At 38.5% G+C, this 27,999-nt stretch overlaps 1 protein-coding gene across 3 annotated transcripts; it reads right to left on the bottom strand.

Moving 5' to 3' along the window:
• On the bottom strand, positions 1-27,990 carry gnb1b (guanine nucleotide binding protein (G protein), beta polypeptide 1b). Of its 3 annotated transcripts, none has more exons than XM_036571312.1 (11): positions 27,631-27,990; positions 15,883-15,990; positions 11,048-11,086; positions 10,825-10,931; positions 9,608-9,671; positions 9,312-9,474; positions 7,643-7,709; positions 6,604-6,805; positions 5,888-6,104; positions 5,361-5,504; positions 1-2,477 (listed from the first exon to the last, which is right to left on the bottom strand). In XM_036571312.1, exons 2-10 carry the CDS (start codon positions 15,937-15,939, stop codon positions 5,398-5,400), a joined length of 1,023 nt encoding a protein of 340 aa, XP_036427205.1. In that variant the 5' UTR covers positions 15,940-15,990; positions 27,631-27,990; the 3' UTR covers positions 1-2,477; positions 5,361-5,397. The 3 variants fall into 3 exon arrangements, with proteins under 3 accessions (XP_036427205.1, XP_036427207.1, XP_036427206.1); XM_036571314.1 differs by having other exon boundaries at positions 5,389-5,504; XM_036571313.1 differs by lacking the exon at positions 27,631-27,990 and adding an exon at positions 27,375-27,558.
• Positions 27,991-27,999: the final 9 nt, after the last annotated feature.

The raw sequence follows: 27,999 nt of genomic DNA, 5'->3' as shown, positions 1-27,999 counted from the left end.
GACATCTCAAACTTCTTTTTATTACATCTTAAATAACAGTACATTTTTATATAGTATCTATCTTGCATCCAGCTTTCTGTGGTACACCGACAGACTGAAATTAAATACAAAAAAGGTGAGAAGGAGTGCCGAGCTCTACAGTTATTAATGATGAGAAAATAAGGGGGGGAATCCATTTTAATTGAACTGCAATTAATCTTTACTGGTGGCAGCACACACAAATACATCACAATTATTGTACATTATCGCAGAGAGAGGAAGAAAAAAAACATTTAAAAAAATGTCACAACTATTGAAGAAAGTGCATCTGTTTACAGTGGGGGGATAAAAAAATAAACAAAAAAAACAGAACAATCTGCCATTTCAGATGCCATTTTCTAAACATTGTAATTCAAGGAAGCCAGAACGGAGTTTGTTTGGACAAATACCTCTGTTCCATTTGAAAATAGACAAAAAAGGAAAAAAGTATTAACCTGCTGTCTGGTAATAATTTGTCATTTGGAATTGATTACAGGAGCCCACGATGAGGAGGGGCAGAGCAAAGTCTGCAGTAAATATGTAGTCCTTTCTCGTTCAGCTTCTCACTTGGGTGCATAGCTTTGCCAGTAAAAGTAAACGATGTATACACAGCGTGGCAAAAAACGACTGGAATTAAGCTCCATCCATTAGAGGAGATTTTATAATTTATTATATATATATATATATATATATATATATATATATATATATATATATATATATATATATATATATATATATATATAAATAAACAATTTCACCATCCTAGCAGAGACCAATGGGCCTTAAAAAAATTAAAACAGGAAAAATAAACAAACCAAAAGGAAAAGAGAAAACAAAAGAGCACCTGCTTAAGCATTTCTACAGCATGCGACTACGTTACTTCATGGCAGATGAAATAAAAAGTTAACGTTTAAAGTTTTAAGAATCATTATTTTCAGACATTGATTTGTACAACATTTCATTCACAGATTATTAACTGTATTTCCAAGCACAAACAGGAATATCTGTTGTCTGAAACTGGGTGTTATTTGTTTAAAAAAATAAAAACAAAAACAAAAAAAAAATTGTAATATCCTTCTGCCCCACATACCAGTTTAGTCCAACCTCATAATAAACAGTCCCTGGACTGAATAGTCGTAAAAGCCAATACAAAAGAAGTAAGACCAGAAGAAAAGCTTTGAGGTTAGTTTAAAAAAACAGGAGGGGGAGGGGGACTGGTTTGTAAAATTTGTGTACTTGTTAAAATTAGCATTCGATGTGATTAACGGCATGTGCTTGGTTAGTTAACGTGTAAAACATTAGTCAAGTTTCTTATTGTGCAAACAAAGCTGTGACAAGACTGGAAAGAAAAATTAGCTAGGATATAATGCTGCATTCGCGTGCAAGTCGGATACTCATATTTACAAGCAGCCATTTTCGGATAAATGACGCGAGTACCTCAGACTCAGAAATGGTAAAATATTTCAAAGATATGGCATTTTTATGGTATTTTCTCTTTAATGACAAAGGACTGGTGTTCACATCAAAGGTTAACTAATGCACAGATGATTACACTTTTAGAAAACTAAGGCTGTTCTTATTACCCAGTAACTGCTGACCGCTCAGCGACGGTTTAACAAGGTGAACAGTTTTAGAGTTGAAAGCTGCTTGGGGCGCTCGATCTGCTGCCCAACAACATGAATCATGAGTTCACAAGTGAGCGTGTTTTTCCTCAACATGGCATCTAAAGTCACGCTCATGAAGACTACTTACACATTCACACACTCACTCACTCTAGAGCAATCTAGTGCACCATTTACAAAAGGAAAAAAAAAAGAAAAAATAATACAAACAAAAAAACGAAACAAAAACAAACGCATGATTGGCATCTTCAGAAAAAAGCTGCTCTTCCTTCCTGCTCTAATTTCAGCCTTTTGCACATATTGTCTCAAACGTTCTTGCACAATTTTACAGGATTAAGGTTTAAACTGGAACATATCTAAAAAGAAAAAAAATATATATATGAAGAAAAAAAACAGATCCAAGAATAACCATCAGTTTGATAAAAGAACTCTTTAAAAGAAACAAAAAAATAAGAGTTAAATAATTTGTACAATTACACTCCAACATTTGCTTTCTAGACACATGATACATAAGCATGGGATGATAGTGTTTGTTTTCTTACAGGGTGACACAGAATGGTCCGAAAGGGAATGCACAAAGTTATTCGTTTGATACCACAGGAATTCTTCTCTCGCGCTCTTTTTTTTTTCTTTTTTTTTCTTTTTTAAGGTGGGTGATAAAACAAATTGTGCTCTTCTTTGTGTAGGAAAGGCATTGTTTTCCCTTAGAAGTTTTTTTTCTTTTCGTGGTGGTGTCTGAGTCAGTTTTATAAGGTGTTTTGTTGACGATGCTGTGAAATTTAACATTCTAAAGTTGGAATGGTCTTCCAGTCAACTTTGGAGTTCAAATGACATCTAAAGAAATGCAGAAGGAGAGACCACAAGAAGAGTTATTAATCAACTAATCAGCTTCTCATTAACATCCATCCAGGCACGTCAATTCAAGCACAACAAATAATGATTATAGAGAGGCTATAATAAACCAGCATTTCATAAATAGCCATAATGTAGTAGTAACGTAAATGTCCTTACTATTATTATTATTATTATTATTATGAGACCAGGAAGCAGGAATGCATTGTCACATTAGTAACTTATCAGCATGGACATATCAGTAACGATTTGCTATTAGAATCTGACAACTTTAGAGATGACAGGTTATTTCTCCATTACTTCATGCATATAAAACCTACAGTTATGGAAAAATGCAAACAGGCTTTAGTGCAACTGTTTATTGCAGTGAGCATCAGCTTTTCAGAATTATGTGTAGGGATGGGCAACGTCACATTACAATACTTCAAAACGCATAGTGACACACTATGGCTATGTTTACAAAGCAGGTACAAATGGCCCAAATCTGATGATTTTTTGTTTGGCTGTTCATTATCTTTTAAATGTGATCCGTATGCGACATCAGTCTGAACAGATCAGCTCTCAAACTGACTTGCATGCTCAAAAAGAACAGAGCTTCACATTGATTCACGAAGCTCATCCAGAGGTAAACAATCATGACTATGAATGAACCCCAGTCGCTCCCAGAGGTTTCAGCTTCATCTTCGCCAGCATCACAGGAGCCATCATGAAGCTTCACTGACTGACAGCTGGGCTCATCACCCAGAATGTGTTCCAGCTCGCCGCAAAAAAGGGGACGGTCACTTCTTTGGTTCGCGTCCTCGGATTCTTTAAACTTTGCTTTCAGACTTTTAACTGTTCTATGATGCTGCAGCCTCGCTCTCCTACGGCCGCGTTCACTGCTTTCCAAATCTCTTAAAATAAGGAGGAGTCTCTAATTTTTTTGTACAGAAACATCAGCCTAAATGTTTATGAGTCTCAGCAGTGCAAAATTATGACTGATGTCGAGTCAGATTGACTTAAAAGTCGCATGAATTCTGATCTGGCTGTTTAGACTGAGTCGCATACATATCGGATTTCAGTACCAAATATGAAAGAGTCTCAAATTGGAATTGAAAATGTCAGATTCAATGTGTTTTTTGCTGTTTACACTGACACACAGATACACATCTGGGTCAAATATGAAGCAAAGGATCGGGTTTGGGCCACTTTTACCTGCTGTGTGAACAAATCCTATGCATCACTAGATCACACTAATCATCTGAGGTCTGATGATTAGTTGGAACAGATAAAGAACCAGTAGTTGGGCCTGTCACAACCATTAAATTCTAGCTGACAAATAATTGCAATTATCGTGTTTTTGTATGAAACTATTAAAAGTTCAAGCCTAATGTGGCCAAATTAGCTTATTTGCTATTTTGCTTCCTAGCTGTCAATACTTAGCAGTAACTCAATTCTTCAGATACAGATTGAACTCAAATAAGCAAACATTTCTCAGGGCTAGCCTCTAAAAGGTGTTACATCACCAATCAGTAGTTAGAGATAATGTTTCTTTTCATAAGAGCTCTGACGTGCCTCAATAAAGGCATTTTCTGCTTACTTTTATCTACATTCACGAAAATAACTCCAGTCAGCTTAAACAACAGCCAACAGGTGATTATGCAGTAACTGTGACAGGCCAATCTATGGTGTTACATTTCAAAAATACTATCAAAACTAAGAATACAACGACTTTTAACCATCGTTTTATATACAGAACTGCACTGAATCCAGGTAAACAGGACCATTTATGCTCTCTTATACGCAGTTGTTCATAATTCTTTAAGTACTGAAGATATCCACAATATGCTGAGAAAAGCACAGTTACATAACGTGATTTCTCACAATAACAAATATCAGCTTATTGCCAGCCCCTAATTATCACTGGTCGAGTACCTGCATCCGCTTCCTGTCAAACAATGGTGCTTGTGACCAGGGCTGCTATATTTTTTTAAAATGTTCATTAGTTTTATTTTTTATTTAGTTTTTCACTTTGGTTTTGATTTCAGTTTAGGTTCAGTGAGTTTTAAAGGTGCAATAATAGTTTCAGTTTTGTTTTTGTTTTGTTTTTAAAAAATTAGCAGTTGAAGTTATTTAGTTTCACTTTTATTTTTACTTTTGAATATTATGATGAATGACAGTGGGTTTTTGGTAAGGATAGAATAAAATTAATATAACAGTAGACAGAGCTCAGCTCAAGCTTTACTAAAGACAGCATAACACAAAAGTTCTGCTTCTAAACTCTCATTAACACACTGAAAAAAAAAGAACTAAGTAGTTCTCAGCAATTTTACTTTGTTAGTTTCGCCTTCAACATTAGGGTTTTGATTTAGTTTTCATGGTTTTGAAACCTGTCGTTTTTATTGTAATTGCAGTCAATGAGCATTTTTTTTTTACTGCTAGTTTACATTTTAGTAGTAGTTTTAGTTAACTATAACAACCCTGATGGTGACATGATTTCTCCTGAGACAGCAGTGTTAACAGCAAATGCAAACAGCAGCAACAAGAGAGAAGCTTTGAGTTTTAATTTAACTTGGTTTTAGTTCATTTGGCAATGGAAATGATAAAATGTGTAATCATGAATTTGTTACCATAACATCGTGTGCTGCACTACTTGGTGGAAAAGTGCCTACATTAAACCGGACACGAGGCACAATGCCTTTAAATGTAGTTTTTGCCTACATGACTAAATTGTAAAATCTTGGTACTAATTTGCTTACAGTAAAAATATGAATAAATAAAATACATTATAAACTAAGACAAAAGTCTGGGCCGGCTTCTGAAGATGTTTCCTGCGTGTTAATATGCTTGATGGCACATGAGCAAAGGGAAAAGAGGCTGTCTTACTGTGTCGGACATGTTGTGTTGAAAGCACCTTCAGAGTTCAGTTCCAGATCTTGAGGAAGCTGTCCCAGGACCCTGTAGCCACAGCCATGCCATCATCAGTCACACCCAGACAGCTCACACGGTTGTCATGGCCAGCTAACACACCTGCCAGAGAGCAACATTAATACACCAATAAAAACAATGTTATATTCAATACAGTTATAGAGTTACAAGGCGGGTCTAAACTTTTTCTGTGACTAAGATATGAAGAGAATGCGTGCAATGTATATATTTGCGTGTCTATGTACATGTACTTCAACGATAAATGCTATGTGGAAAAACCTGTTAGATTTGAATAATCATTTCCCCGAGGTATATAATAACATGGCTCACAGCAGGATCGTGTTACTGAAGAAATAATATGCAAACCACCAAGTAAAATTATTTTGCAAGTTTTTTTCCCGCACTTAGACAGTAACAGTACAACATCTGTCTCGACAGCAGTGGCGTTCTCTGCCATTTACACTGTGAGTGTGTGAATGTCTTACCTGCACGGTCAGCCTTGAGGCTGTCCCACACGTTGCAGTTAAAGTCATCGTAACCAGCCAGCAGAAGGCGGCCACTCTTGGAGAAGGCCACGGAGGTGATGCCACAGATGATGTTGTCGTGGGAGTACACCATCAGCTCCTGGTCAGCGCGCAGGTCAAACAGGCGGCAAGTGGCATCATCCGAGCCAGTGGCAAATGCATTGCCATTGGGGAAGAACTGAGAAAAGACAACCAGGATGAATAAGCTGAGAGATACTACAGCACACACACACACACATTTGGTTAAAGAGCCTTCAAATAGAAAACGAAACCTAGGATTAGGGAAATATGCACCAACCAACAACTCCCTTGAGCTTCTACACTGCAGGTTTGATAGCACTTGAATATATAAAACCCTGCTTGATACGGAGAATACAGCAAAACATAAGCAGGAAGGAAATTTCCAGTGAACACGCTGACAGCGTTTCTGGAAAAAATTCACAAACAACTGCCAAAATACTGGAACTGATAGCCTGGATAACCAACCTTTCTCCATTATTGAGGACGCTAGACTTCACAGGCACATACTGAAGCATACAAAGTAAGTTCATTTAAAGTAAACTTGTTTTTGTCAGCTCAACAAATTACCAATTACAAAATTGTCTTGCAGTTGTAGCATAGTAGTGTAATAGTAACATAATACACTGCAAATCTGTTAACAGAGTAGAGCTACTCACACAGATGGCATTGATGTCAGATTCATGGCCAGTAAAGGTCTGTCTGCACATGCCCTCGCGCACATCCCACAGCTTAGCTGAGGCATCGCAGGCCCCTGACACAAAGGTCCTGGAGTCAGGACCCAGGGACAGGCTCATCACATCTCCAGTGTGGCCTGCAAAAGTGGTTGTCTGCTGACCAGTTTCTATGTCCCAGAGAGCACTGTAATAAAAACAAGCATCACACAGATTAACCAAAAAGAATATTGTAATTAATCAAAAGAATAAACAAAGGCTCTATACATTTTTTTAAATAAAAGAAAATACCAGATAATACTAAGGTGGGTTCTCCAAGTATTTTTTTGACTTAGCAGGCAAAAATATACTTTTCATTAGCTTCTAAACAGCAAAAGACCCTGTTTAGAAAGGATGCGTCCATATCGGAAATGTGGGCTGATGCCAATATTCTACATTTTTCATGTATATATCTGATGATGATGCATAAATATTTTAAAAAAGTTAAAACTCAGACTACATCTTCCTGGATTAGCACTACAGACAAAATAATAAATTGCAGACATAGTGCTGCAGCCCAGCATCGTTTGAATGTTCTGCTCTTCTGGAATACAACAAAACCATCAAAATATTGGTTTGAAATACTGGTCAAATCTAGATGTCCGATGCAGACTTTTTTTTTAAGCAATTATCTGCTAATACTGTTACAATTTTGATATCATCATGCATGCATACTACTATAATATATAACAAATAATATATTTGTTGCTCATACAAAGCCCATCACTACTATAATTCTGACTTTAAAATACAGCAATATAACAAAGCCAGATCACTGATCTTACCAACATGGTGTAGATTTTTCAGAAATATTGTGAACTTCTACTCACTGAGAACTGCTGTCTATCCTAATGATAATTTATTTTTCTTTGCTAAATGAAGTTTAATTGTTTCATTGAGGTAACACAGCACTAGGTATGTGCCGCCTCCTCATTTCCCCTCGCTTAATTATCTCACTGAAGGGGCTGCAGTTTCTCTCTCTCACCAGGTGGTGTCGCCAGAACTCGTGACAATCTGGTTGTCATCAAGGAAGCGGCAGCAGGACAGGTACCCTGCAGACAAAAGGAAATAAACAAACATATGATTTCATTTAAATCAGAATGCTGAAAACGCATCACACAGACTTTAACTGGAGCTGGATGAGTAATTTCAAAAACATGGCAATGCAAGACTGTAGTCAGAGAGCAGAAAGTTCTCATTCCAGCAGTTAAACAGGTACACTCACAATAACGAAGTGACAAACTTTCACTTCAACTTATGTAAAGTCGAATGAACACATGAGCAGTACGGAGCACCACATCTGCATAATACAAGCCCAGACAGAAATAGCAAAGTAGGTCACAAATAAAATGCTTTATGCTCTTTTATACGACCATAATTGTGAACTGCTTCTAAAACATAGCTGACGGATGGACTAGGGATTCTGAGCTGTCAGGGTTTAGACTCCTCAACTCCACTTAAACTGATACCACCAGAGCCACTTATAAAGGGATATAGGAAAGATTAAACCATCGTAAATGTAGTTTACAGCTCTATCACAACTAGGACGCAGTGCTAAGATGGGCCACAACTGACTGTTTATCTTACATTTTTCCAGAAAACGAAGGTGTTCATTAGCTAATGGTTAAACTATGTAATGCTAACCATGCACTAGAAGACTCTGAAAAAAAAAAAACTTTTGAAAAGACTTTTGAAAGACTGAAGTCTGACACCTTCTCACATCTAAAGACAATCAGTTTTTAGTCACAGAGCATGATTTTGCAAAGACTGGGAATCCTGCAGTGTCACTATTTGCAAGACTGCAACTAGATTTTTGACATTATGTCCCATCATGCACATGGTGGAAATTTACAAGCAGATAAATACTTTTCCTTCCACTCTGTAGTGGTACAGATGGGAAGATACGTTGGCTGAGCATGTAAAGATCAGGAGTTCAGCCCGATACACTGCAGAACTGTATATTCTGGCAGATCATCACCCAGAATCTTTTTAATTAACCTGTAAAATGTGCAGTTACTTTTTAAATTTGATACAAAGATTTACTAAACCATAAAAAAACAAACATAATAAGAAACCAGTGTAACAGAAAACATCACTGTTACAGGCTCAGTGAACCTGAACTATTAAAACAGCCAGTTTACATTTTAAGTTAATATGATTGTTTTAACGTGGAGCAGATTTGCCTTTCTTTACAGAGATTTCAGGCTCTCACGCATGCATTCTCTCTACCCTAGCACATCAGTATTTGCATTAGCCAAGCCTTAAAACTTACAATAATATTAAACACAGTTGATTTTGTTGTAGCGTCAAGAAGAAAAAAAACACTGACCCAAGACTGCCATCCCAAACACCTCACTTTTAGGTTTGTTGTTTTACACTTTAGTCCCTGGCTAAAAAAAAAGTCTCAATTTGTATACCTATTTGGGTTACGTACTCAAGTATAAACCTGTCTTAATCTGTCCTCAGGCTGTAAATCAAAGGGCTCTGGGGGGAATATTCTCCCAACTGATGGGACTAAAAACCTGCAAACATATAGCAGAAGACTTACAGACTTAGAGGCACAAGAAAATTCAATCTTACACATCCAACCAACCATATACAACGGGACTGTTGTGGTCAGATATGGACTGGAGGTACAAGTGAGTGAAATGTACCTGTGTGTCCCGCCAGTTCACGGCTGACGCGCACATTGCCCTCACGAGTCTTCAGACTGTAGATGGAACAGATGTTATCCAGGCCTCCACAGGCCACATAGTTCCCTGAGGGAGCGTAGGCACAGGTCATCACCCAGGACGAGCGAAGAGGAATGGCATGGACCTGAACCACACAGACAATAATAGGACAGAGTTTAATGTTTGGTAAACCAAAGTATTTTGGTTAGAAACTTGGTACTTGACGATAAGCAACAAAGCAATTTGTCTTCAAATCGGTGCATCTCCTCTTGACCTACCTTATTTGTGGTATAGCTGTCCCAAATAATGAGTTTACCATCCTGGGATGCACTGACCAACAGCCTACACGAAAAAAGCAACAGTGAGGTAAATGGAAGCAGCAGATAACCTTAAGAACGCACATTATAATCTAAAGGCTTGTGAAGAAAGTGATCATCAATAACATGTTAAGTATTGTGGACTATTAAAAGCACAATTCTGCAGCATTGTTCATGCAGGTTGGGCCTCAATTTAAACCATGACAGTAATAGCAACAACATATGCTTAGTCATAACACCTACACACAGCCATCATTTCACCACCTACATGCATGAACAGAAAGTGATTCACCACTCTGTGCATGTCCACCAGCTAGTGTAAAATACACCTACAGACTCCCACACAGAGAAGGGAAGCCCCTGAAGATGGCTAATTGTAATGGATGATTGATCTCCATGTGTTTTCACTTTGAAGCAAGACTATTACTGTTAACAAAAATTGTACTTGTTAATGGAATAAAAATAAAACAATTTTCATGAACACAAAAACTAAATCAGTACTATAAGTGTCTTAATACTATAAGATTACAGACAAAAAAATCATTCAGTTTTGGTGTTTTTAATGCATACAGAATTCATTCCATGTCAAACCTTAAATACCTGGGAGCTGATGATGCCTTGGACTAAAGCAACTTATGCAAACACAGTCTACCGCTTCCAGTGAGTTTTACCATTTTAGTCTATTATTGAAATGGATAAACTCACTGGAAGGGAACAACAAGACAAACTTTGACTTCCTTTACATCCTGGTTATTGATGAAATATTTACAAAACAGTACCTATAACAGTATCTATAAAACAAACTACGCAAAAACTACAGTAAAGCACATAATTTTCAGAAAATGCTAACGCACTTAAGGCTAACAAACTTAACTGAAATTCATTCACAAAAAATTAAATATTAATAAACAAAAATTAAAACTACAATAGTCCTGCTATTAAGAAGGAATAAACAGCCTTTCAGGAAACAAAACTGAAAAACTCATCTAATATTTGCATTCCAACATAAGGAAGTAGGCATTCTCTATCAAGCTTTTCCCCTCAGCCTTTCACTGAACACCACAGTTAATCCTAACAAAATACATTTGATTCTTGACTGGAACGTCCCCATACAAACAAATTCCTCCCAAGAACACATTAACTAGCTAAATCCACCTAAAACACTATGACAAAAGTACCTGGAGTCAGAGCCCCAGTGCATGGCATAGATTTTAGCCAGATGTCCCCTCAGCGTTCGCCTTGTGCGCATCTGGATTCGGCCAACAGGGTCGATGTTGGCTGTGATCTGGAAGACAAATTACATTTGAGATGACCACAAAATAGCTTGAGTTGGATCAAATAAAAATAGGTGCTCTTAGTTTGCTTAATTTTTCCCCCCCCCATTTAATGATAATGAATTACCTGTGATAGTGTGGCATCTGCACAGGCTTTCCTCGCATCCTGAAAAACAGATATCAGACATGCAGAATACTGAGTCATGTTGGACTTTTTTTTTCAGATTGAAGGGTCTGAATAGATACACAGTCTCCTAATTTAGCTCCTAATTTAAAAACAGAGTAACTGTTGACGTGCAAATGGATGCCATAATGCAAAATGACAAGTGTTTTTTTCCCCTCCACGCAAGTGTCAGACTGAGCCTCCTGTGGCATTTTATTCTGATAAACTTGTTATATTCTGGCCTCATTCATCTTTTAACACCAGTTTAAATGAACTAGCTACTCTCTTTGGTGACTGAGTCATTCATCATGATGGTAGTTGGTATCACGACCGTAGTCGGGTTCATGTGTTTACTTGTCTCTCAACAGAATTTAAGAAACTGAGATTTAGATGTCAGTCTTCTAATAATGTCAGTCACTAGTGTAAACACAAACCAATTATAGTAAACTTTTAAAAATATTTTCTTTGTAGGAGTGACTGCATCCACATATTTTAGCACCAAAACATTACAACGCAGTGATGAGCCATGAGTCACATCAGGAAGTGCCTCTCAGTAACTCATAATGCAGGCATCCCAACAGTATTCGGTAAGCTGCAAATGCAAATAACTGGTTGCCATATGAAAATGTCTCAGCTATGCAGTCTATTCTCATAAGCTACAAGAACACACTTCCAGTTGAACAGGTTAAGCAGATGAGTCTTTTATTGCAGTCATTACCTCAATTCCTGAGTCTACTGGAAGTAAATAGTTCTAACAAACAAGTTTTTTTTTTTTTTACTGATTGATTCGCACAGTAGTGATGTCATAATTCAATCCAGGGGATCGAGATTGCAGCTGATCCAAGTATATTTTAATGGAATATGTATCGATTAAAATAAGCCCAATTCACTTCTGATCCACTGTTTTTTTCCTGCGCTCTATTTCTATCACTGTTGAAGAGGTAAACAAACATTATTGGCAACCTGTGGCACTGAGGCCTGTTTTCAGAAGTTACCAAAGTGGTTTAAGTCTGTACAGAGTGGAAGTATTTTAAAGTGGAAAATCAAAACGTGTAATTTCAGCAATCCCGCCTTTTCTACTGTTTTTGAACTAGACACCTTTTGGGCACGTAAAATGCAAGCAAGCGGCTATTACGCTTTCAAAATCGTCACCAAAACCTTGCAGAAAATACACTTTGACTCATGAATCACAACTGGTTAAAATATATGCAACGTATGACAATTATTTTATAAAGTTGTATGGGAAAGTCAGAATGTTCAAAAATTCTAAGTCAATAAAGTAAATAAAAAAAAAAATCAAATAGTAAATTAGGATTTTCAGTATGCAAATGAGCTTGTCTTTAACATTATACATTGTCATACAAGAACCTTGACATGTCCGAAAAATATTTTTATCTGTTCACTCCAGAGAAGGAAGCAAGCTGGCTAACCAGGGAGGCACACCGGACAAGAAACCCCATGCTGCCCTGGCAGAGGGTCTCTGGTTCCAGGTAGCAGATAATACAGAGCCCATCTATAGCATATACACTATACAGACATAAGCATTGGGACACACCTAATTATTGAGTTCAGGTGTTTCAGCCACACTGGTTGCTAACAGGTGGAGAAAAATATGCATCTAGCCTTACAGTCTCAATAGACAAAAACTGGCAGTGGAATGAGTCGCACTGATGAGCTCAGTGACTTTAAACTTGGCACTGTCATAGGATGCCACCTCTGCCTCAGGTCAGTTTGTGAAATTTCTGTCCTGCTAGATCTGCTCCTGTCAACCGTAAGTGCTATTATTGTGAAATGGAAGTACTTAGGAGCAACAGGGGCTTAACCATGAAGCGGTAGACCACATAAACTCACAGAGTGGGGCCGGCGAGTGCTGAAGCGCACAGTGTCTATCCTCTATTGAATCACTTACTAAAGAGTTCCAAATTGCCTCTGGAAGTAACATCAGCAACAGAACTGTGCATCAGGGGCTTCACGAAATGGGTTTCCATGGCCGAGCTGATACACACAAACCTACGAACAAAATGCACAGGCGGGCGGGGGGGAGGGAGTGGTGTAAAGCACTCTGAAACACATTCTCTGGAGTGATGAATCACGCTTCTCTATCTGGCAGTCTGATGGACGAGTCTGAGGTTGGCGAATGCCAGGAGAACGTTACCTGCCTGACTGCATGATGCCAACTGTAAACTTTGGTAGAGGAGGGATGATGCTATGGGGCTGTTTTCAGGGGTTGGCCTAGGCCGCTTAGTTTCAGTGAAGGGAATTCTTAAGGCTTCAGCAGACCAAGATATTTTGGGCAATTCTTTGCTTCCAACTTTGTGGGAACAGTTTGGGGAAGACCCTTTTCTCTTTCAGCATGACTGAGCCCCAGTGCACAAAGCAAGGTCCATAAATGCATGTCTGGGTGAGTTTGGTGTGGAAGAACTTGACTGGCCCTCACAGGGCCCTGACCTCAACCTCATTGACCAGTGGAGGCTGTTATAGCTCCAAAGGGGGGACCAACTCAATATTATTGCCTATGGATTTAGAATGGGATGTCAGAAAATCTCCTGTAGGTGTAATGTGTAGGTGTCCCAATACTTTCATCCATATAGTGATAATTTCATCCATAGTAAGTGATGCCGAAAAGCGCCAATAAACAAACTCAAGCTCATTTTACACTCTACCTGTATAGATTTAACAGAATAAAGCATCATTCAGTGAATTTACGAGGTTTGGTATCAGCTAGCTAACTCTTTATAAACTCACTTTTCAAGCTGAAAGCCATGAAGTGAAATAGCTGAGGTGAAAACGATCAGAATGTGTCTGCTAACTTAAAGACTTTCCACTGACTCCGTCTCTGTGTACGTCACACACTATGGGTTTATGGTCTGGGTAAACTGCTAAATGGCATCATTGTCTCCTGATGTGTCCAGTGTGCAATAGCCTGAAAACGTGTATAACTTTTCTTTTTATTTTGCTGGGAGTTGGTGGGGGGTATTATTATTCTAATTGTGTAGAAATTAAGTTTGAAGTTTTGGTGCAAAGTTAAATGGTGTCTAGCGTTTTAGGGCATTTAGTAGGATCTGAACAGTTTAGATGCTTCTGTTTACTTCAAAATACTAACACGCCACCAGCAATCAAATGCTTTGAATTGTGAGAAGGGTTTTTTTTTCCCCCCCTTTTTTGTTGCTTTCCTCATTCCATCACTCTTGGTTCAGGTTAATCTTCATCTCGTCTGTCCACAATACTTTGTCCCAGACCTCTAGGGGCATTTTATGTTCTTTTCCAGTACAAGTGGTTTGTTTGCCAGGGTTCTTCTGGTAAATGCTCAGGTCTTTATGTTTTTTTCACACAGCTAATCCCTAAAAAGTGATCCTGTTTAAAAGTATAATTCAGTCCACTTCAGTGTTCTTCTTTGGTCTGCCAGGGCCTCTCACAATGCAAGATTTCTTGCTTAACCAGTTAACTTTAATCTTAGTTTGATCTAACCCTGAAATTTCTGTCTGAGGATTGCGGGTTTAACCAGGCAACATCAACACAAACTTAAATCACAGATGTCTAGTCTCTAGCCACCGTTCTCAGTTCATGAAAAGAAGCTGAAGTTAACTTCTTTTTTTAATATTCTGGTCCTCCTTAAACGGTGTTGCTGTACCATTTAAGTGCACTGAGGCACCAGAATGTCACTGCTGCACTGTAAGGTGGACCGGAAAATTTGAGAAAGAAGCTCAACCTTGTTTTTTTCCCCCAACTAGATTGATTAATCCAACATGTGGCCAAATCTTCTGGTTTAACACTCTCTCATCGGGTCAGGTATAAAGACACTGAGCATCACAAGTGGCTATATTTCTCTCTCTCATCTCATCTGCTATTGTAAAGAGTAGCTATAAACCCTTTGGCCGCCACGCTTTCAGATAAAGTGTGCTGTTGGCCCCGCCCTAACGGGATGACTGACAAGAATATGCAGTTCTGGAAATACATTTTAATTTAAATAAAGCTTCTCATGAAGCATCTAAACCTTTGTGTAAATAAAACACCAATACTATTGCACCAAATAGAAAATGTAAATGGAATTAATGAATTTTCAATTTCCATTTTCAGCCCAAACTTGCATGTACGAATAGAAAATGTAAATTCAAACTTAGGATTACATTGCCATTTTGCATATTACATTTTCATACTGATATGCTTCCATACATGACCGCCTCCTTTACTGGCAGTGACACTTAAGAAAATAACAGAACAAAGGGCAATACAACTATTCAAATGCAGCTATAGAACATGGAGTAAAAAATGTCTGTACACTTCAAAGAATCTTTAAGAATCAGTCAAGAGTGTTGTTTGTGGTCACCGAGTCATTTTATACCACTTTGTTTAATGCAGCTGTGTTTGTAACAACAATTAATCATTTTGCACATAAGTTAAATAGCCCCTTCCAGTCAAAGTAGGAGGTTCTTGGCCATGTTAAGCAATGAAATCCACCAGAGTCTATATAAAAAAACTAGGAAGTCTACCCTGCCATGCCACAGACTTAACTGTAATTGAGGGATTCAGGTTAGATGCATCAGAACCCCCCCTCCCATTTAGCATCAAGCAAAACAAAATCAATTTTGTGAATTTTACTTGTCACTTAGGTATTTGCAAACTGATAACTCTATCAGACAGTCACTTGTGCCTATACCTAATGTTAATATCCTCAAATTAAAACTGGCATTCTGAACTTGTAGCATTACAGTCTGTTTCATTACTGGAGTACAAAACAAAAATGGTCAGATGTCATTTAAATGCCTGTGAAGTCAATGCGGGAGCATAGGGGTACTCACTCTGATCTGGTTTTTGAGCTGCTCAGCCTCCTGGCGTAACTGGTCCAGTTCACTCATTTTCTTCTTCTAAAGCTCTTCCTCACTCCTGCTGCCGGGACACGCTCTGATCTGTGTCAGAGACATAAGATATGCATACAGATTGAAATGCAAGACAAAGTCTGAGAGATAACATTTACATACCAAAGCATGCTTTCTGTGCACTGCAAGTATTTAAAGCTGTTCGAGTTAGTTTTCTCACACCAGAGTTTGCGTGTTTGTGATACTGTATCTTTTAATTTGGTTTGGCAACGTATAAAGTTAAATTACACACGTGGGTGTTCACTGAATTTGGCTGAGATACAAGCAGCCTTTTATTTTCGCATTAGAGCCCAAAAAGTGACTTTCACTTGCATAGCACTGTATAAAATTCAGATCTATACCTCACATGTATTCTTGATGCAAACGTATTATCCTACCCTACTTTGTATTCAAAGAGGTGCTTAAAATACGTGAACCACAGGCAAAGTAATGAAATAAACCATTCAATCTCTGCATCTTTACGACTGAATGGTTTGGCAGTGTGAACTGAACCTGATGCCTAGCCACAAACATGTTCTTCACACCATGTGCCAAAATCAGCTGTCTTACTTTGCGAATAATTTACTGTTATTAGAGACAAATGTCAAATCTTGACACAGGTAGATTATGCAGACAGTACAGGGCTACTCTGTTGCTAAAAGAAGCAAAACGCATAATCTGATGTTGAAATACCTCAATTGGTGCGGACACTGCACACTGTAAAAACAATTCTACCTTTTAACTTAAAAAGTAAGTAAACCTGGTGGGCTTGTTATTTGAAGTTAATGAACTCAAATTTCTAAAGTTAACAAATGCAAAACAATACCAGAGATTTAATGAACTCAACTAGGTTTATTTTCTTTCTCAGTTAAAAAGTTGCACTTTCTTTTACAGTGTAATACTGCGTTCCCACCAACAACAAATTGAACCAGAGTTCACTTGGAAGTGTGAACCTTTGTTCGTTTGTGTAGAGCACTTGCAATCGCGGGTGGAGTGCTCACACCTGTCAAAACAGACTGAACTACAGAAAAACTGTGACTGGTGCATACCAAATAAGGTAGGCGTGAGAGCCCCGTAACGAGAATGGTCAGATCGAAATTGATGTGCAAAAAAGGTTTAGTTTAGGATGATGTTCTTACCACTTATAACATTGCTAGTAAGGTTGACGCAAAGTTTTGAAACATCTAATGTGATACAGTGGTGTCTTGATTAGGGGTGCAATGATTATTTGACTGAATGGACTAAAATCGACGACTGCGAAACACATCGGCTCGCCGGATGAAGAACATTCATCCTGTTAAGATAACTCTGCTATCTAGCTAGTTAATGTTAAAAGTCGCCCTACTTCACGTTAGGAGCCGAGCTGTAACATTTTTGAATTCAAAATGCATGTTCTCTGGTATCATTAATGGAGCTCAAGCGGAGAAGCAATTAACTGTTACTCATAACGATCCTGTTCACTTTCCAGATAACCTTTACAGTTTCAAACACTGCATCGTTGTCTTAATGTCGAGGCCACCAGTGCGTTCAAATTCGGCGAACATAGGAGAACTATGGAAATAGTGTTGCTCTCAGATATACATACATAGATGCTGCACTGCATTTGGTACCATCACAGAGCTGCAGTTTAAGGAAGTTACTGTCCAAAGTTAAACCATTTCAAGAATACTGCACTCAGAAAGTGGTACAGGATTACATAACGAAGAGAGTCAGCGATCCACACTCATGTTTGTGTGTTTGTTTGTGTGATGTTTGTGTGTAGATATGGCTGTGTGGTTGGTGAAGCTTAAGGGAACTGATTTAGTTTTATATATATATATATATATATATATATATATATATATATATTAGTTATATTTTATTACTTTGCACATCCTTGATTTTAAATTTTGACAGGAAAAAGACTTTGTTGATTTTGTTTGTTTGTTCATTAAAACAGTAAACTTTTAAATAAGGTATTCATCTTTGTCTTCATTGTTGGTTAGCAAATGCATCAAACAACCTCAATTTAAATTTACAATTAAAAGCTGACATCTATATTAAAGTTGTTTGGTAACTGGGCAACTGATAATCCGAATAATTGAATATTCGTTTCAATAATCGATAGATTAATCGACTATCAAAATAGTCGTTTGTTGCAGCCCTAGTCTTGATTCAATACTCTTTCTGATGCAGTAAAAATTAGCACCTGAAGTTATTCCTATTAATAAAATGGTTTCCATTTTAGTTTATTAGAGCTTTCAATATAGCAAAAGTACAACATTTGAGATTTGAAAGAATGACTCAGTGGAGCTTTACTTGACCAATTTAGACTGGTTTCCTAACAAACACTAAAATGTGCTTTACAGTGCTCTGATTTAACACACTAGCCACAAGTTAATGTGTTAGCCACAAGTGAACATACTAGGCATGACACAATGTTAAATCACAATACTTTGCTTTGTTACACTAATAAGACAGCTACTTGAACTGAATCTGCTTTAGCTACAACTGAGAATCCTTCCAGTTGTTCACTTTCCTACTGTTCCCAATTTGGCATCAGCTAGATGTATCTATTAGATTAACCCTCTAAAATCAACTAAAAACCTTTTACAATACAATCAAATATCAAAAAGTGAAAAGGTTATTTTCACAACCTGGCCACGAAATGTTTTGGGAACGTTAAGACCGCAAAATTGGAAATCTGAATTCAATTTACTGCAAACACAATGCAAAGAAAAACAGCAAAAAAGCACAAAATCAACAACACTTTCCAATGCCTACAGTCTAATTGTAAAGATAAAAAAACAAAAAGGTAACAGCTAATTGCTGATACAGTTTGAGAATGGCAGCCACAGCGACAACACATTTCGCAACCACAGTACTAGATATGACCTTGTCTTCTATGTGAATGTAATCCATAGCATCTTGTGTGCCACTGAAGTACCCTCTCGTCCTTTCAACAAGCACCTGATAAGAGTCAGCTGACTAAAGGACAAAAAAGAGCTGTAGCAAATGGCCTAGAGGTGTGGCACACTGCCTCCTCTCAGGTCACTCCGTGTCAGACTCAGTGGCAAAGCTTAGCTTCGGCTGCTGTGAGTAAAAATACTGAGTGAAGTTCAGGTAAGTCTATCAGAAGCAGCACATGATCAATAACTTTTTTCTTGTTTGATAACTCAGACAAAGAATCAGACAACAGCCATATCTACAGCCTAGCTCATCTAAGTGCATCATGCAATAACCGTAACTTAGCATCCATTAAATACCGCAGTACCAGCAGTATTTCTCTAATGAGGAACACATCAACAGAGGCATCCTACAACTAATTCCTATTTCTACTGCTGAACTCCTACTAATATAGAAGCAATACAATACCAATACAAGCTTTCCTTTATTTTTGAACACGAGCCTCACATTTTTGTCCATCTAACATGGTTGAAACATGAAACCTGTGTCCTTACTCATTCATTTCACTGCTATGACAAATACTTTACTGACAATAACAGGACCAACACAGATTCTAGTATCAGTGTTTATATCATTATTGATTATTTATTAACTCTGTAACGTCATGTTATTTAAGTTTTTCATTAACTAAATGGTTAAGACGTAAACAAAGTCAGAGTGACAAAGTGAAATGCTCCATTCTAGAGAAACATACCAAGCCTGAATATTTCAGTGGTGGTGACAGGACCCAGACATCTGAAGAGTTTAATTTCTCTTAAATTGATCTCAGAGAGTTATTACACAAAAAAGAGGCTCAGAATACACTGCAACTTTGTTTTATTATAGTTTTGAGAAGCTTTTGGCATAAGAGACTTTTTTTCCCATCAATCTGGAAATGTGAACCCTGTACGGCAAAATAATACCCAAAGAGAGCTTAGACTTTTAAATTAACCAGTAATTTTCCATTATCCACCTTACTTTCGGATTGTAAATAAAATTACTATATCTGTGCTGTAGACATCATGACCCCTGGTTCCTATCACCACCACTGTAAATCAGAAATCAGTCTGCAAGGCTCTCTACAATGAACCATTTCACATCAAACCACTCCGAATGACGGATGGAAATCCCCTTTTACAGGTATGTCACAACGATGCTCTTCTTAGTCATATAGACTATACGTACTTTTACATACAGTGCTACATTTTAAGCAAATCCTGTTACGCGTCTTTGTACATTAAGGCATGCATGGCCCAACACGTCAGCAAAGACCCACTAGTTAGTTAGGAATCTCTGGGAAATAACCGGAATATGCAGTGTCACTGGTTTGTCTGCCTTTACTCAGCCAAGACAAAAACATTGTTCCTCTGATTGAGTGATTACTTCTCATCTTAATAACCAAGCAGAATCAAATATACTCCACATAATAAACATACTATATATTTCCATAAGGTGTGTTTCAGGGCTTTAACTTCATACACACCCAAATCAAAGACAAAACTGAATGAAAACACTTGCATGCATGAGATCCTGCTAGTGTGTCTTCATGTCAGCTTCCTCTCCATCAGTGATGCACACAAAAACTACTTGAGTGCTAGAGATGGACCGATCAGTGTCTTTGGGGCTGATACTGATCGCCGATCGCCCTTTATCATGATCGGCCAATTAGCAATACCGATTTCAGCCATTTGTTGTCGAACTCCGCAATCAGAGAACTAACTGTTTAGCACAAAGTTGGGATCAATTCATTGAGCTGTTAAACTTAACATGGACAAGAGACTGACGTCGGAACTCCATGTATTGCTTGCAAAGCTCAGTCGCATAACGTTATTCTTCAGAAGTCGGTCTATGTAAGTATAAACTGCTTGAAATAGATCAGGAAGGGTAACATCAGAAAAGTATTTCCTACAAGGAATGGCATAGCATGGCTTCAGGTGAGATATTAAGCGGAAGAATCCCACATCTTCCACACAAGAAAGGGGCAGGTTATCCAGCTCTACGTCTGTTAAAAAATGGCATTCCACTCAACCTTGTTTAGGAACTCATTACTACAGGAGATTTCAAGACAAATTTTAAGGTAAACATTGATCTAAAATGTCTAATCCCACCTAGCTACTTCAAAGGTCTCTAAAAATCCAACTAGTGGCTGCTATGCCAAAGGCCATCGTTACCCCAAGAGACCAGCTGTTCCTTCCATATGTCTCTCTATGTTCATTCCCTCAATAACAACCTGGACTAACATTAACTCAGACTGATACTGACTACACAGCAGGAGAGTGCCAGTATCAGTGGTGATACAAATACTCTATCGGTGTAACATTAGTGAATTCAACTACTTTGCAACTATTTCTGACAAAGGCATTCAAGTGCACACATACAGCTTGTATAACCTTCAAGTACTGGATTCGATAGAATGAGAACATTCTGGAGCAACTGTACCATTAGTCTAACGTCACCATGCACAAAACCAAGTGTCCGCTAGTGGGGTATAAAGCCCTCATGCTTTGGACTGTGGAGCAGTGGAACTGCATGGTCTGGAACCATTAAGCTCCATCCAATACCTTTGGGATGAAACATCCCTAGCACTATTTATGCTGCATGTCTGGCATATTGAGTCACGTTTTATCGTTACGCTTGTATTAAGGATGCACGATGATGTAGGACTCATCAGTATCATCAGGAAATTTGCTTTAAAAATAATTTTTGGCATCGATTGTGATGTTTCGATTTGGCCAATACCTCAAAGCGATATTTGAAAGCATTTATTGTACTCCTGAAGAACAGCACATTTAGATGATGTTTAACTACTATGCAAAAAAACTGCTTTTTATTAATTTTACTGCATTTGTAACCCTGGAGAAACAAATGTTACATTTCTCCATAAAGCTAATCCAGGTAGACGAAGTCTCAATTTGTACATTTTTCATGACTAGTTATGTACCAGCACTGGCAGATATGTACACGAAAAATACGAGACTAGGGATCCTGGTGCATCTCTGGCTATCCCTAGTCTCATGATGCCTATTGTAGTGTGACGTTGCTGTCGATACCTTGTCTTATAGATGAAGTCACTGACCGATCTGCCAAAAAAGGTTTGCTGCTTCCAGAAAACCAATGAGACAGGAAAGACGTACACACAAATCACGATGGTTCAATAGTTAAATTCTAATACCTTTGCTAAACTTTTATTCAAATTTGTACAACCCCCATCACAGATAAAGCGTGCTACCAGGAAAGCATCAAATGAAGAGAATACATGGCCAAAGCTGGATCATCATGGGGGGAAAAAAAAGAGAGAGATCATCAGCACTATCGCTAACCAAGCCCGTAATCCTAAAAGCTAAAACCCACAGACACTAAGTCTATAATCTCATTCGGTGCCATTAAACAGTTGTCAGACATCAGCATTAAGGTCAGAAATCTGTTAATGCAACTGCAGTTGCTCTTCTATTGCCTGGATTATGTGAATTAATTTTGAATAATTTGCAGCTATATTGCTGAGATACTAAAACGATAAGAGACTTGAAAAACCATTCTGACCACATCTGTGGATTTGATTTGGGCTGATTGCTTAATGGAAGTCGCACTTTTCACTGCATTCACCTCATTTTAGAGTGCTTTTAGCTCAGTTTTGCAAATTGCTCAATCAAGCAATACAATGCACTACAATGAATATACTAAACACTCCGTATTTCCAATAAGCTTCAAAAGAAAGTGTGCAATTAGAGGAAATTCCAGATGGATGCTCCAATACATCTGATAGTATCTATTCCTTCTAGTAGGAAATAGGGTGGTGCATGCATATAGCGCCACCTTTTTTCTTTTAATACAAGCAACATCTATGCTACAAATGAAAATGTAAACTTTGTTTCGAGAACCAACCGTTTGAGAACAAATCAGCCAAAAGTAATACAAATGTGGGTGATAAGAAGAAGTAGTTGTAACGAGCAGAGCTCGGTAAATTGATGGCAAACAATTTTATTCAATGCAATACTTTGTGATCTGAACCAGATGAGCTTTTTCCAGTCTAAATATATAAAAAGCTCTTCAATATTGATCCATGATTAGTGAAAATAAGCTATCAAAGACTAACAAATTTATTTTTGTCCACAACATAGAACTACAAATATCAGCACAATAAAACAAATACATTTTAAATACGAATCTGTGACGAAAAAGTTTTAAACTATTCTGAACCGATATGGCAGGGAGACAGACTTCATTTGTTGTTTGTACTGGGCAGAGGCTGTAGTTTAGTTGTACTTGTTCTCACTGTGATTGGTTAGATGCTTCAGAATGGTTATACATTTCAAGTACAAAAAGAGTGACAAAAAATAATATTGGTCTGCCTTTAAAAATTAGGATCAACTCGAAAAGCATTTTACAGGCTTCGCAAACTCATTGGTATTTCCGAACGAGTATCCAAATACTTAAATCACTCTCATAAATAATACTGGAATCGATTAACTGTCCATGTTATGGAACAGATATGTTTACATTTTAAGCAACACAAAGTCCAGCTACACTAGACATGCATCTTAAGCCCTTCCAGTCTGTCGTGTGTTTTACAAGTCAAGCCCATTTTCTTCTACTCCACAGAGATCCAGCCAAATCATACTCCCACTTTTTGATTTTGGCTGACCTGTGTTGTAATTTATGATGTAAATAACCTGAGCCAGGTAAGTGCACTTGTGCTGTATTTAAATGCTGTTACTACACCTGATCCACAATGTCACAGCATAATCACAAATTATTTTGCCTGACAACCAGTTCTCTCTTACTTTAAAAGTGGCACTTTAGTTGATGTCACATTTTTTTAAATAGGTAACTAATTTTTTGATTACGTTTATCATGATAAAGTGCAATTAATGCCATTTATATTGCAACACTGGCTTAACTAACAACTTACATGCTACATCAGCTATTCACCAACCTGGCTGTAAAGAAATCTGAATCAGTCATAAGACACTACAGCACATTTTCACACTTTAAAACTGAGTGCACTGAAATTGAAGTAATGTCCTTTAAATTCAGTTTCACAGAGCACCATAACATTACAAAGCATTGCCAGCATCAAAGGCAGAATGGCACAAAACAACGATCAAAAGATGAATAAAAACAAATAGTCATACGCATGTTCATTCATACACACACCAAATACTTTTAGGGTTAACATAATGCTTAATGCCTTGTATTCATTACCTTCTGACTAGTGGTGGACAACACTGATAATATTCAATATCACAATATTTCCTGAATATAATCACAGTATCATGAGACATTTAAACTCAATCTGGTACCAGAATTTGTCTTACTTATACTGACAGCTCATGTGCCTGGGCACTTTAAAAGATAAAATTATTGCCAATTGAAAAGTTGACATTTACCTGCCTCTAAAACATCTATGACTTTAGATCATGTCACCGTGCACTACTGGGATGGGAAAAATTAAATTAACCAATAATTTGTTTCCCCTCCTTCTCCCACCGTGTACACCTATCATGATGCTCAGGAAATTAGCTAGTTGCTTATTTTTGTGGATTTTAAACTGTTCTTTCAAAATCTCAAGCAAACAGTAAATAAATGCACTGCAGTTATTTGTCAGGTCCTAGTTGAGTAAAGGGCACAAAACAAAGAAAAAAAAAGGGAAAAAAAAAAAACAACTACAAACAAGCCGCTTGGCAACAGGGACACTGCTAGTTTATCGGCATGATTTATAATGCGATGTTCAATATCTATCAAAAATACTGTTAGAAATACCACTAAAGCTGGAAAGCAACACCATAGTATGTAAGTATTATGGTTTGCAGGTACCAGAGATGGTATAATGACACTTTCAAACCCTTTAGTATTTGCAGATACGACACAGATCTAATATGTTTTCTTTAAAAACTATCAAGTCTTATAATTTAATTTTTACCTCACTTGAGATGAGCATCTAAAAATAGGCTCTACCACCCCAGAGGAAGAAAAATAAAGCAAACATCACATCACACAGTGGGAGTAAGTGCTATTTCAGGACAGATTTGTTACAGAACTGGAACGGATTAATTCCTTTCCCTTTGATATCCCAATCAGCATTTTGTGCCCATATCAACCCGATACCAATATCTATCGGCACCAACAGGCCGTGTCTAACAGGTGCAGGCACTTTATTGCTCAGCACTGCTGAAAGCCAAATGTAGATAGAACCAAAAGGCATTCTGGTACTAGAGGTGGGCAATATTGCAAAAATATAATATTGCAACACTTCAAGAAATTTTCGGGATACACGACACGTCATAATATTTAGTTTTTCAGACATCTGATCAGTTGGAATAGAGAAAAAAGAACCAGTAGGGCTACATTTTAAAAAACACCATCAAAAACTGTGAGCGCAATTATTTTTGTTCAATATCTGGAATACTGTGTTGCACCAAATCTAGTAAAATGGGACTAATTTTGCTCTCCTTATAATGAAACAGGTAGCTGGTCAGTGACAACTACAGACGATCTCGCCAAAATGTTCAGAAAAGCATTCTGTATTGTTTTGTGACAATTTATCATGATAACGATACATACTGTCATACCGCCCAGTCCTATGTGGTTCCAACAGTTCACAGGGAGCCAGTAACAATTTCAGGTTTAGCATGCCTACAGTAGCCCCGAGAATGGGCCCACTTTGTGTGGTCCGCGTCTAAGGACACAGTCGTTTCAATTCATCAGAAGACTGAGTGCACAATACACTTCATCTCTACCAAGTGAGCGCAGAAGATATTTAGAAGAAATGCTTGTCAAAACAAGGAGGAAACTGGAAAACGCTCTTCTCGTAGCTAGCATACAATTACCTGCTGACCACACTTAAAAAGGGGTTGGGGCTGCAAAGAAACTGCAAATGAGTACCAGTATTTAGCAACAGAAAGGCAAAAAACGAGCTATGAAAGGACAGAAGGAGCAAGACTCTCTCCCTGGCCCTTCCTGTGGGCTAAATCAATGGCATGCTAATATCTTGCAGAGAGGGAAGCCGACGAGCAAGAGCTCCAAACGCCATCTTGTTCGCAGCCGCTTCTTGGGCCCTACAGTGAAGGATCCATTGATTGGTTTCATTTATTCACCAGTGCGGGTTACCGAGTCTAAGAAAGGAGGAAGCACAGGCGCGGAAAACCTCCTTACAACACGATTAAACGCCACATTTTTTACTAACATGTCATCATTTATGAGAGGAGCGAAGGCTGCTTAAAATATACCGGCGACTACGGCCCTCGAAATCGGTCTGTTGAGGCTAACGTCAACGTAACGTTATTCTCAGCTCACCCACTCGGATCCACCTCAGACGGAAGGTTCTTGGCACGAAAGCCGCAGCCCAATTTTACTATCGTTATCAAGAACCGTGACAATTTTGAGGTCGAAATATCGAAAATGACACCACCACCCGCGCTGTAGCCAACCTGAACTGTTAGCCGCATTCGGAAAAGGGCCTGTTAGACGTTTCTGCCCGCAAATGAGCTCCGAATGAGGGAAGTTTCTCGAGGAAAATCCAATTAGGTTACCTCGTTAAAGTGCAGTTAAAAGCAGAGGCGCTCGCTTAACTCGACAAGGATTACGCCGCTTAGGCTAATAAAGCTAACGGGCTTAACTTTACTGCAGATATAACGTTAACCACAGTCCGGTTCGACTCAACACAGTATAAGCCCGAAGATTTACTGTCAGCGATACCTGTCGGAGTGGACGGCATATCGGTCAGATCGGTTAGAGACAGTACTGACCGACCCCGACGGATTTTGACCGCTAGCCAGATAGCTTAACGTTAACCAGCTAGCGCTAGCTGAAATTAATACACTGTTGAAGGGAGCGAGATTAAAACATCTTCTTAAACACAAGACGGGTCCAAACAACAGGGATGATCTGACAGATGGCTGTGTACGGTTTTAAAACCGAAGCTCAAGTCACAAACTCTCAGCCTAGTTCTGGGTGTAAAGACAGTCAATAACGTTATGCCAATCGAGTTAGCCAAGTTAACCTAGCTACATCCTAAAGTGGCTAATTAGCTAGTTAGCTAGCAGACTTCCCAGCTATGGAGGGATCCTCACATCTCACAGCAAACGCGAAATAATTATAAATGAGGGGCTGAAATAAGAAGATCTTAAACTAAGTTTGCCCACGATGAGCTTGTTCTTAATTTGCCGTATCTTAATCCACAACCGAGCACGAAAAAACAACTGCAGCGAGAAGCGGAGGCCTGAAAATCTACCGTTAGCTAACGTTACAAGGCTGAAGTTGGCTTTCTCATTCGGATTTTCCGTTCCACCTTAAACGGTGCAGCAGTTAGATTCAGATGTCTTGTAGGTGTTTGAATGTAAGTTAACTGCTGTACCGTTTAAGGTGGAACGGAAAACTCGAAACAGAAGCCTAACGTTACTTCAGCCTCGGCGAAAAAGATTCTTCACTTTTAAGAAGCTGCTGCCAGCCAGCTACTCCTCGAAGCAGCTAGCGCCCAGCTTTCTACACTAAAAAATACGGATGAAACCTACTAGTGTCGAGGGTGGACAGCTGGTAACGTTATTTGTTTGAATATGCGGTTAAGCAAACGGCTTTGGAGCATTTTCCTATCCTTTTTGTCTGTATGTAAATCGGTCAGCTACCTCCAGCTAAGCTAACGTTACCCCACCTCCCCCTCCCCCCGTTCATCACACAACAACCCAGTCATTACTACCGACAAAACGCCGCTGCCCAGCGACAAATACTTCACCTCCTTCTCCAACACTACACACGTATCGTCCGACATACCTGTACTCAGTCGTAGCTGGCCTTGTTTTATATGGCATTGACCGAAAAAACACGACTGTGCAGCTGTCACATCCACGCATCAACGGACAAGACGAGCTAGCTCGCTAACTAGCCTCAGTCAGTCTTCACAGAACGAGTCCAGGTTTCAGAAAATAACTCGCTCCGGAGGCAGAAATGAACGCGGTTCTGGAAGAGTCTGAAGCAGAAGAGTTCAACTGCGATGCGGAACGCCAGTCATTGAGGTCCGTGGGCAAGATTTGGGCACGGTATAAATCCGTCGGTCGCCACTTCCCGTTGCCTTCCTTGAAGGAGCGCTCTCCTCCAGCTCGCTTCTCATCCGGCCATCAGACAACGAGATGGGCGCGGTGA

Source organism: Colossoma macropomum, unplaced genomic scaffold, assembly GCF_904425465.1.
Source record: "Colossoma macropomum unplaced genomic scaffold, Colossoma_macropomum, whole genome shotgun sequence".
Classification (NCBI taxonomy): domain Eukaryota; kingdom Metazoa; phylum Chordata; class Actinopteri; order Characiformes; family Serrasalmidae; genus Colossoma; species Colossoma macropomum.
This window is presented reverse-complemented; position numbering and strand designations above follow the sequence as displayed.